Below are 12,472 nucleotides of genomic sequence, written 5' to 3' on the forward strand. Positions count from 1 at the left end.
GTTTGCAATCATGGAACATAAAACCCACAGAGAAGCAGTTTAAATTCAAAAAATATATGTGTGGGGGAGTAGCATTAAGGTAATTTTTAATGAATCACCACTGCTCTTGACCAACATTGCTAAAGATATTTATCTATTCTCAGTTTTTCCTTAGAATTTTAAATTTCTTTATATATCCAATTTCTGAAACCTACTTTAAGTACATTAAGTTTGAATTTTTACAGAACTGGTATATAACTTAGTCTCTTGCTTGCCACAGGCTATACGAGCTAAGAGGAGTGTGTTGAGAGGGAAAGTGAGGTGGGACTGACAGTTGGGAAGGATTAATGATGAATTGCAAAGAATATTTATAGTGCTTGTGTCTTCAGTTCGATAGGGTCACCACGATTATCCTGCTGCCCATCAGCTTCTGGAGGGCGGCTGCCCTTCAGCACAGCCAGTCTTTCTGACAGACCTCGCATCCGGGGAAAAAGGAGGAAGTCATACAAAAGAGCCCCAATGGCACCACCAATCATGGGACCAACCCAATAAACCTGAAAAAAGAAGAAAAAAAATACGGCAGTCAGTTTAGTCCATTGCAATCACAATACAGTACATTTCTTTAGGATCAGGGTTAATAAAAGAAACACTAAAACATTACACCTTGTGTAATGAATTCATTTTCTGGATGGGGATATTCTTTCAGTTAAAGAATTGGCATTATATTAAAAAGATGTTGTTAAGAGGAAGAAAACCTATAGAACAAGTCAGAAAATATACATCTACACTGTATTTATGTACACATCCAGTTGCATTCAGGGACTTAATTGTTTTCAAAATAGGAGCATTTAAATTATTTTTATCAAAGATACAAATATTCCAACAGCAAGCCAATTAAAAGAGAAATGTAAATATACACCTATCTACATATACATCCCGGTCCATTCAGGGACTTAATTAACTATTTTCAAAGTAGGAGCATTTAAGTTTGTTTATCAAAGATACAAATATCACATTTATTAAATATTTTTGTAACAATGAGTTATATGGGGTGGCACGGTGGCGCAGTGGTAGCGCTGCTGCCTCACAGTTAGGAGACCCAGGTTCGCTTCCCGGGTCCTCCCTGCATGGAGCTTGCATGTTCTCCCCGTGTCTGCGTGGGTTTCATCCCAAATGGTGGATTGGCGATTCTAAATTGGCCGTAGTGTGTGTTTGTGTGTGTCCTGCAGTGGGTTGGCACCCTGCCCAAGATTGGTTCCTGCCTTGTGCCCTGGGATTGGCTCCAGCAAACCCCTGTATTTGGATTCAGCGGGTGGGAAGATGGATGAATGAGTTATATTCTAAAATAAGCGATAACAGAATGTAATTACATATATTAGTTGAGTTCATTAACTACAGCTACTACGTCGTGTAGTAGAAAAAATAGGGCTGAAATAGGGACAATAGGGGGCCTTAAAGGATTTTACAGACAGCAGATTCCAGCTCTAGTAATGTAAAAATTGCAATGATTGATTTACTTTGGCAGTTGCTTGTGGTGGAGGACCTGCAGGTAATTTTAGTTAATACGAAAACCTTTTTTGAAGGAAATACCTGATGTAGAGTTCAATTCTATGGTAATGTAGTGCCTTGTTGGTGCAGTGCTTTGCGGGCGCTGTGTGCCAATGGATTTTCATTCTTTACATCTCTCTTTTAGGTGGCTTGCTTTTGGAATACATGTCACTGTGTCAGGCCTGCCATTTTTACAGTGTCCCCTGCAGGTGGCTGTGAAGCTCCTTATTTGCATTCCAGTTCCTTCTGCTTGTGACTTATTCCCAAGATGGATGCAACTTGTCATCACTGTTACATAGCTCTCTTTTCAAAGTCACTGTCTACAGTGACCACATCCAGGTCTTTGCAACAGTGCACAAACTTGTATTTTCCACTGCTGACAAAGTCACATCAGCAGGGGACTGGAGGCGTCAGATGGCTCAGTAGGAATGTTGAGCACTGCACTGTCAGATGCCACAGCAGGGATGTAGAGTGCTGTGTTGGCATGCAATGCATCATGGGTGTTAAATGCTACACTTCTGTGCAGTGACCTTTCCATCATTTGTGGTCAGATAGAGCCCTTTGTGTAAAGTTGTAGATGTAGTAGCCTCTTGGCTCTCTTCTTTTACTGAACTGACCATACAAATGGCATTCCAGATCCAGATCGTAGCTTTGATACTCTCCCCCCACAGCTACTCTTTAACATCTCTATGATCTACTTCATCCTTTCCCTGTGTAGTCTCATCGCCAGCCCTCCTTTACACTGCTCACTTGGCATCAATGACAAATCAATGCACCACACTTTTTCCTAGCTCCCTGACCCCGAAGCTCTGCCAGTGGCCATGCATCCAGGCCAATGAACCTTAACATAAGAAAAAACAGTAGTGGAGCTGCTGAGGTAGCAGTCTTTCAACTGTCCTCCTTCCGATACTGATGCTGCAAACAGTGCTGTAGATGCTGGATCTCAGTCTTGAGACTCTCCAGCACTCCTAAGAACAGCCGAATCTCTGTGGCACTTGATGCTTTGTTAAGTCAGACTGCTGGTCTTTTCATCATCTCACACTTGGCACCAATGTAGTGCTGCACAGAGTGCTGATTGACTCTCACTCATTGCATCATTCTTTTTATTTAGTTGTAATTCAATATGTGACTTTGCAGGCTTAGAATGTTATAGGCTCCCCTGCAGCTGGCTCTGAAGCTGCTCATCTGCATGATGCAATATCAGTGCGTTCTATTGGTGAGTCACGCCCAGATGAGAAAGGTCAAACTGCACAGCATATGTCATCGCAAGTCTATAGTAATAGTTTCACGTTGGGAGTGACATTACTGAACATCTATACTACATGCAAACCACACCAACCCACTAACCTTAACTTGCTCCTAATCTTAACTGTTTATAATATATGCTAACCACACTAAAACTAACCCCTAACTTTAAGTTACCCCTAATCTTAGACATTTATATTATAGTATATGCTAACCTCATTAACACCTAACATTAAAGAATGCCTTAAAACTGCCTATGTAGAACTATTGGCCTAGACCTAACAACATTAACCCCTAACCTTAATTTACACTATTTTAACCATTTATACTACATGCTACTTAACTCCACTAGCCCCTAACCTTAAATTACCCTGAATTATAGATGTTTATACTACATGCTAACCTCAACTTTCACAATAAAACCTCTGGTGTAGAACTGCTGGGCTAGACTTAACAATACTAACCTCTAGCCTTAAGTTACCCCTAATCTTAATCATTTTTACTACATGCTAACCACACTAACCCCTAACCTTAACTTCCACCATGAAACTGCTGGGCTAGACCTGTGATGACATATCATGCTACATCTCTGCAGTTGGTTATCAGTGCATCAGACTGATGTTTAAGTCAGCCGCAGGGTTACCAGGTTCGCGGTTCTCTCACCCAATTGGTTATTTTTGATCACTGTCCACAGAAAAAATAGGGCTTTCACAGGTTTAATTTTTATGCTACTTTAAAAAAAAAAAAACAAAGGGGTATTTTGAGCTATTTTTCAACCCCCTCCACTGCATTTTTATCATGCTTTTCATTCATCCGGCACCCTTCTCCAGCTATTTTCAATTGTATATGTTCTTTAAAGTTGGCTGTGTAAAGGTATTGTACCCATTCTATCCCTTTGAAATATCTCTGAAGGGATACGGGGCTTTGATGATTTGTACCTAACTCTCTCTCTCTCTGGCACTGCCCCCCACTCATGTGAGTCATTTTGTCTATCTCAGGCACTGGTTTATTTATTTTATATTTTTGGGGTAAATTTTATATTCTTAGGCTGTCCTTGGGCTTCAATTTTTTTAGTGACCTGACCTAATGTTATGGTGTACTCCTTGCTGTATTGGATCATTTTTGCCATTTTTGCCATCAGAAGAGGCTATCATAGGTGTAAATGAGGAGTGTATACAGATTTACATACTTCTCCCAAGGTCAATTTTAAGCAGTAATCAGTAACTTATGGTGTAAAAAAAAAAAACAAATTTCTGTTTCAAGACAAAACATTTTGATAATTCATCAATGCTTTTAAAATTGGAGAGTTTAAAATTTCAAAAATAAATAAATAAACTACACTACCCAGGGCACTTTAAATGATAAATACCAACAAATAAGAAACTTTACTGACAAATTCCTTGAATCCTTTAGAGTAAAACTGTTTCATGCAGACAGACAGACAGACAGACAACTGGAGTTTTCGCGCAGTTCTTACCTTACGATATCTTTGCACTTTAATGACCTTTCTTATTTAAAGTTAATGTTTAACCTTGTCTGAGTTATACTACTACCCAGAACCTAAAAATGAGAGGTTACTTTTTGAAAGATAGCTTTCTGCTACTGTTGATATTCTACGCATATATATATAAAGGATGAACTTAATTGCTTATCAGATATACTTTGAACAGACCTCATAAAACCTGTTCTGCCACAGACAGTAAGTGGATCAGTCGTGATAGCATTTCGCGTATTTATTCAGTTTGCGTACGTCGAATTCGGTTCATTACATTACTGTACTCACCTAGACAGACTGCAGTTCCTATCCTAAAGAACTCCGTCACTACATGTTCTGTTTGACCTCCCGTTTTCATGAATATGCACTGCACCGCTATGAAGATATCCTGCGTGTGGCTTACTGTGCTTTACTACGCACCACCGCGTCACCTTCGCCAGAGTGCCCTCTGTAACCATGGTAACGCATCGCATCATTTACGCGCGCACAAAAAGGAGGCTGCCGAACTGAATTGTTTGTTTTGTCATAATTAAAATGTTTCATAGGTACGGTATTTTAGCAATAGTTGTGCATGAAACAGTAACTATAAAGCTTCAATTAAATCTGCGTATGCCATGTCCTTCTTCAAAGAGAACAAATACGCGACCTTAACCATAACAGTTCATCGAAACAATTGATTTTGCAGTAACAGGCGGTTTTCAGCACCTGTCATTCCACAGGTTTGATTTACTGGCATCATTTTAACAGGTACAGTATTACGAAAAGTTATGAGCAATGCGTGCAAAAACAGAATAAACCGTATAGCAAAAGTAATCTAGTATATTGTAACTAAGGCGTGGTGTCCCGTGGTGAGGTTGCGGCGTTTGTAACTTTGTGGATGTTTGTTTGGCGCATGAGTGGTGCTACACGTGGTCTCTGTGACAGATCATCGAATACTTTTAGTCAATGAATTATTCAGAAGTGTGTCCAGAAACGTCCTTCATAGTTATGGCAATTCAATATAATGCCTCACTGTGACTGCACACTTATTTATCATTAGCCAAAGATGACCAAACGTCACGATTTTCACCGTCTCGATTTTAATCAATGTGGCGCGGTGTCCTGCGAAATAATGAAAATATAACTATGTCCTAGTTTTAACAGAATGCCTTCGTTAAAAAAAAAAAAAAGTTTTATTGTGCAGCAAACATAGCTCAGTCAACACAGACTTCAACCCGCCAATCACACAAAAGGAAAGCATCCACCCCTGTGCTTCGTGCAGTTGTCGATCACAATCGGTCGTTTATAAGGCGTAGCCATCTGGTAGGAAGAAATGTGGATACGAGGGTGTTAATCAACTCTGCGAATCTCCCAGATCAACCTTACCGAAGAGAAAATGCGTTTTTAATCAAAACCGTTCCCTTTTCTTAAACCAAAGCCTAGTGATGTGAGTAAACCTTTGTGCACTCATTGCAAAAGATTTTTTTCGATCTTATACGGTGGAAAGTTGGACATTGATGATCACCTTGTCCACTTAACGTTCACAAAAAAGCTTCCGAGGAGCATCCGTTCTTCAGACAAATATGCTATGACACCAAGTCAATCAATGAATCCAACAAATGAACCTGATGTTTACAGAATCATATAATACCATAGACCTTTCGGAACAACCATTTGCCAAAAATAAAATAGTGAATGTTTATGCACTATTAAATGCAGCAAATTTGTCCATAATTGTAATGTGCTAAATTCACTGAGACGTTTAAAGGAACATCACAGGTGTTTATGAAATATGAAAGTCAATTTCAAAAAATGTGTAGTGCTTTGATGTAGACAGTGTTTATCTGTGAAAACATTTTTTTCCCTAATCTGGATTCCTCTCTGATGATGATGAGACAAAACAGTCATTAAAAAATGAGGATGAGCATTATGCATGGGAATGATTTAATACACATACAGTAGATAGATAGATAGATAGATAGATAGATAGATAGATAGATAGATAGATAGATAGATAGATAGATAGATAGATACTTTATTAATCCCTAAGGGGAAATTCACATACTCCAGAAGCAGCATACTGATAAAAAAACAATATTAATTAGTGATAAAAGTGCAGTGTGTGTGCTTGATGTGTGTGTGTGTGCCCCGCTGTGGGCTGGCATCCTGCCCAGGTTTGTTCCTGCCTTGTGCCCTGTGCTGGCTGGGATTGGCTCCAGCAGACCCCGGTGAACCTGTGTTAGGATATACAGTAGTAGGCTGGACAATGACTGACTGACTGACACTTAAAAGAGCAAAATCTTAAAATGTAATAAAAAAGAAAAATAATTCACCTCAGTGTAACACACTCAAATGCTTTCTACAGTCCAATAAAAAAAAACTACCAAATGATTTTTTTAATTTCTCATTGACCCAAAAAGAAACTTTGAAATAAAAGCCTGTTTAATGAGAACAGGAGTCTGATTAAAAGCAGAATGTGTTTGGAATAAACACCTGCAGTTTAAATTGTAAGCTTTTTCCTTATTATTTAATACACAAATGAGAAGGACACTAAATGAAATACTCCACTTAAAGATAAATTTATCCTTCAGCGGTTGGTGTGATATAAATTTTGCATGTTATGCAGACATAGATGTCTGCCTCCAGATGTTTGTGTCTGTGTGGCCCTGTGCTTGTCGACTGTGCATGCACTAGTCAGCAAAACATGGACGCATTTGAAGAGATGGCCAGTGTACATTTGTGGAATGGGTTTGCGTCTGTGCAGTACCACACTCACAAGATTGTACTATAAACAGAACTGGGTGCACATCCGCAGTTGTCTTCTTCTGTTCAGTTTTGGAATAAAGAAGTTACTTTAGGGTTCATTGTCATTTGCACCCATGAATTTAGTGCTTGTCAGTAACACAATTCCACAGAAAAAGATGAATTAGTAAAAGTGTTTCAAAAGAAAAGCATTTAAAGCAGTGGCAAAATAAAATAAACGTCTGAATTTGTTTAACAAGTAAATAGTATACTAGCACATTTTTCTCCACATAAAATAAAAGAAGAAAGAAGAAAACCTCCAGCCAGGACTGAACTTGAGAATCCTGGTTCTGTGTTTAATTTTATTTGACTGAATGCCCCTCATTGTATCTAGCTAGTTTAGTATAGCAATGAGTGATATAAGATAATGATGGCAGCAAAGCAAAAAGATTTGGGTGGTTACATCTGACTGATGTAGAGTAGAGCAGTGATGGCCGCATTCATCATTCTCCTTCAATAACCCTAAGTGAATGACTCGGAGGCATGAACAAATCAGTGCACAAACCAATGTTGATAAGCTAACCTGCTTTCCATGACCTTACAGCTTTGTTTGTTTGATGGTAATTTCCATCATTTGACATACATTTATATGATAAAAGAACAAATGTCTGCCTGTCTCTGGCTGTGTGCATGTGTGATGCAACCGGCCTCCTTTGGGGGTAAATGTGCTTATAGACTTTCTTATGTGCAAGCACAGCTTGTTTGACTCAAGAGCCTCATGAATCCATTGAGCTGTAACTGAATCAAAGATGTAATGTTCAGAAAGTTTGCATTGCCCGTTGGTTCAGGTTTGAACTAAACCATTACATATGAAACATTCTTTGAGTTTTCGCTCACTTATGAATCTCTTGTTAATTATTAATCGGTCATATTTGAACTTAACCAAACTTGTGTCGTTTATGAGCAAAAATGTTTATTCCAAAATGCATTGGTTTGCTCATTTAGTGAATGTTTTAATAAAAATAAGATTTGATTAGTATGTTGAAACTAAATGCAACTGTGTAGAATGACAAATCTGTTTTGTTTTAGAATAATAATCATCTATTTATTCAAGTATTTTTTGGCATGCCTACAGTATAGTTTAGCCATCTGTACTACTCCATTTGACCTGGCACTTTGCTTTTTTTTCTTCTTTAAAAAGAAACATTTGAAATTAATATAAAAATACATAAACTGAATCTTGTTTGTTAATGTATTTGTGGTAGTAGTCTTCCCTTATCTCAGATAATTTCTGTATAACTAATCAAGAAGCTCAGCCAGTGCTTTAATTGTGAACTGTACACCAAGAATAGCCTAATGTAAGTGAAATATAATATCTTACCCAGTGGTTGACAAAATTTCTGATGAGCACTGCTGGAGCAAATGACCTAGCAGGGTTCATTCCTGCACCAGTATAATACATCTAGAAAGAAAAATAACAGAAGAAATCCGTCAGCATTTGCTGATATTTTCTGAAGACATACTGTATTGCCATGTTTATTGCACATAGTGACTGTATATAGTGAACTAAATCCCAAAGTACAAGTACAGAACTATAGTAAAATTATTTTTATATATATTCAACAAAAATATTTCACAATTGGAACTCTGCTGAAGTTAATAGTTAGGGTTCAACTGCCAGACTTAAGGTTTATAATCATGCTCCTTTGACTGTATAATACACTTTAAACGGCAAAGGAGAGATGATTCTGATAAATCTCAGGCAAATAAGTAAAGCAATAAAAGTTTCTTTGCAATGGGTCAAGAATATATAAAATTAATAAAACTAAATATGGTATAAACTTAATTAAACTATTTTTTAAAAGATAAGCAAGAAGAAATACTATAAATATTGAACATTGAAAAGAAAATGCATTTTACATAATGAATGACCACAGTAAAAAGCCAATCAGTAATGAGGCTTGACACGTACCCCCAGAAGGTGGCCCAAAGTGACAGAGAAGCCAATGGCTAGAGCCGCAGACCCTATGCGCCCATTTCTTCTCTCATCTGTAACAGCGAAAATGCAGACCACGAGCTGTAGTGTCAAGAAGATCTCAATTGTGGTGGCCTGGCCCAGGCTAACTCTAGAGTTGAGCTGTATGATACAGAAGACAGAAAAAGTGGAAAAAGTAATGTTACTTATCAATTAAGAAAATACAGACTTTCAATTTATTAAGTAGCAAATGAAATAGAATACTTATATATATATATATATATATATATATATATATATATATATATACTTTGTGATATGAATCACTAATGACATTATAAGAATGAGAGATTTATTTGATAAATATGGAGATTTAACAGGAGTAGGGCAAAAGAATGGGTTGGTGGAGGGGTCTCCTGTGCTTCTGATAACCAGTGACATTCTGTTAAATAACATTGTTTTAAATGGCCTTCTGAAAAAGAAGATCGGAATGTAACTCATGGTAAATAAAAAAGAATGTTTAATCTGTAGAGCTATGTTGGAACTGTACATGTAAAACAATGGGGGCAAGCTAAAACTTTAGTTTGAAATTGCCGTGTAAAAATGGACATTTCATGTAATAGCACAAATCCTTTAACTAATCATCAAAATATCCCTCTAGCTTTTATCTTAAACTTTTTTCTTAGTTATTTTCATTCCCTTAGAGCAGGGCTCCTCAATCACGGTCCTGGAGGGCTGCGGTGGCTGCAGGTTTTTGTTCCAACCCAATTGCTTAATTAAGAAGCCCTTATTGCTCAAGTGACACTTCTGCTTCACTTAAGTTGTCTCGCTCGTTAAGATCTTGAACCCTTTTTGCTTATTTTAGTCTTAAACAGCTGTATTCTTGGTTTTTAATTGCTCTTAATTAGCAATAACATGCAAATGACAAAAACGACCAGCATTTCTTCATTTACCCCTGTGTGTATTTATCATGCACTATTGGGTTAAACTAAATACTTGGAAGAAAAGTGAAGAGAAGAAAAGTGAAGGACTGAGAATTACTCATCTGTTTTAGCCTTTAAATCATTTGGATGATATCCTTAGAAAGGGAAAGAAAATCTAGGATATGAGAATTGCCTGATATAGCAGAGTTAAAGCACTAACAAGCCATGAAATTAAATTATTGGCAAGAATTAGTTTCTAATTAAGCAACCGGGTTAGAACAAAAACCTGCAGCCACTGCAGCCCTCCAGGACTGGGATTGAGGACCCCTGCCTTAGAGTAAAAATAAAAAAAATGAAATTAATAAATGCATATTATAATATAGCCTTTAGCTGTCATTATTGCAGTTTGATTCTATACATACATTTTGGTTTATACTAATAGAAATTAATTGTGAGGCCGTTGTAATCATTTGAAAGATATAAACAGCTTCAGTTCTTATAACTATTTTGGCCATATAAATAAGTTTATATTTAAGTTCTCTGTCGAATTTACTAGTAATTAGTTGCATTCAGCATTAGATTGTGGCCCTTAAACAGACCATGTCAAGTTAAAAACCTCAAAGGCCCAATATTTGCAATTGGTGATTGCCTTCTTTTTAATTTCAAGTCCAAAGAGTCTTATAGCGATCATTGCTTGAGGAAGAAAAACAATGAAACTTGGGGAGACTGGGATTGAAATACTGAATAAACATTTCATAGACAAAAGTGCTGTGGCTTCACTCATGCCCTTTTTCTCCTTCAGCTGCAATTATTTACTGTTGATTCATTTAATAACTATCTGATGATTTTTAAAGCACATGTACATTTTAATTCCAAGTGGGTTTAGCTGTTGTTTTCAACAATGTTTATGTTTGATACAGTGAGTTGGTTCCAAAGCAGCTTTGTCATTGTAATGACTGATTTTAAGTACTGTCATTCCAGATGCAATCTAATGAACACTCCTTTTATAATATGTTGTCTGCTGTCTTACAAAGCCTAAAGCTGGGTGTGTATATTCCCATATTCCTATGCATGAGGCCCAAGTACCACCTTGTACTAAACCAGGACCAAAATATTTTAATAAATCACTGACTTAATACTGTTTGAGGTACTTCTTCATCTTAAAATCAACTGAATGTTATATGTGTCGTAAGGGATAAATTATTTTATTCCAGAACAGCATGTGATAATAAGACCACTTTTTACTGCAAAAGGCTTTAGAAAAATTACTCTTTACAGTCTGTAAAATGCTGCAAAACAAAATTCACTGTACAATGTACAAGCTAATATGAATGATTAACAAATGTTTACTTTAAATAAAAGATTGCCAGATATTCTGATGTAATTTCTATTTAAAATACAACTTCTCAAATCCTGATATTATAAAGTAAAAAGAAATGACTGTGATATCCAAAGCACCAAAGGAGTGCCTTGCAGAGACAGATCTCTATGATCCCTGCTTTATTATATTTAAACTTAAAGCAGTCTATTTCTTTTTAAAACATCTGATGTATTGAACTCTCCTTAATTTCCTGTATCCTCATGCATAAATCCAGAGCTAAAAACTGTGCTACAGTGATAATGTTGCACATAGTTTAAAATAAATAATGAAATAACTGTGTTGCCCCAGTTGTATACATCAGGATAACATTTAACCAGTTACATGAAGAAGTACACAGGGAAATGTATTAAGAGATTCTTTCAAAACTATGTTACTTAAAGAGTTAAGAAGGCTGCATTTTATCATTTTTTGCCCACCCCTCATCATATTTGCTGCAAGCCCCACATTTTCCAAAATGGCAAGACAAGTATCCCACAACTGCAGGACTGACAAAACTAATATTCTGCACACAGAAGCATTATTTACCGTGTTCAGTGCCAGATTCCCTCGGACGCTAGTGGGTGTAACTCCATACAGGACGGCGGCCCCTGCCACTGCACCAAGCAGCTGTGCAGCAATGTAGAAGACAGCACGAAACAGAGACATCTGGGAGCCAATCAGGTATGCAAAGGTGACAGCAGGGTTTAAGTGGCCCCCGCTTATGTGACCCACACATTGGATGAGGGTGGCAGCAGCCAGTCCAAAACAGAAGGCAATGTGCAAGACATTCATGGGCTCAGTGCCCCAACGTAGAGCTGCACCTAACCCAAAAAAGACGAAGAACATGGTGGCAAAGAATTCGGCAAATACTGCCCGCCAGAATGAAATAGACCGTAATTCCCACATGCTGAAGGCTGGGGATCACCAATTTTAAATTATAGTGTCTTAACTAAACTAGCAGTTTAAAGCCTGCTCTTCAATAATTCAGAACAAGAGAGAAGTAAATCACTGCACCTTTACACAATCTAATTTTACAGCTATTGGTCTGCTTAGTGAATTATATTGTCAATGTCCGTTTTCACTCTTTCTTGGTTTATATGCAAACATGGAGGCTTCCATGCAGTGTACTTCAGATTAATGTTCAAAAAAATTTGTTATTATTATTATTTTTTTTTTTTTAATTTCCAAATAAATGTAGAATTTAATGCAGACTTCCAGCCCCCTCT

The 12,472-nt window shown here is 37.2% G+C and overlaps 1 protein-coding gene across 1 annotated transcript; it reads right to left on the reverse strand.

Moving 5' to 3' along the window:
* Window positions 1-295: 295 nt before the first annotated feature.
* On the reverse strand, window positions 296-12,152 carry mipa (major intrinsic protein of lens fiber a). Its single transcript, XM_039749923.1, has 4 exons — window positions 11,793-12,152; window positions 8,961-9,125; window positions 8,370-8,450; window positions 296-533 (listed from the first exon to the last, which is right to left on the reverse strand). The coding sequence occupies exons 1-4, from the start codon at window positions 12,150-12,152 to the stop codon at window positions 348-350; spliced, it is 792 nt and encodes a 263-aa protein (XP_039605857.1). The 3' UTR covers window positions 296-347.
* Between the last annotated feature and the right edge of the window lie 320 nt (window positions 12,153-12,472).

This window comes from Polypterus senegalus, chromosome 3 (genome assembly GCF_016835505.1).
Source record: "Polypterus senegalus isolate Bchr_013 chromosome 3, ASM1683550v1, whole genome shotgun sequence".
NCBI lineage: Eukaryota > Metazoa > Chordata > Cladistia > Polypteriformes > Polypteridae > Polypterus > Polypterus senegalus.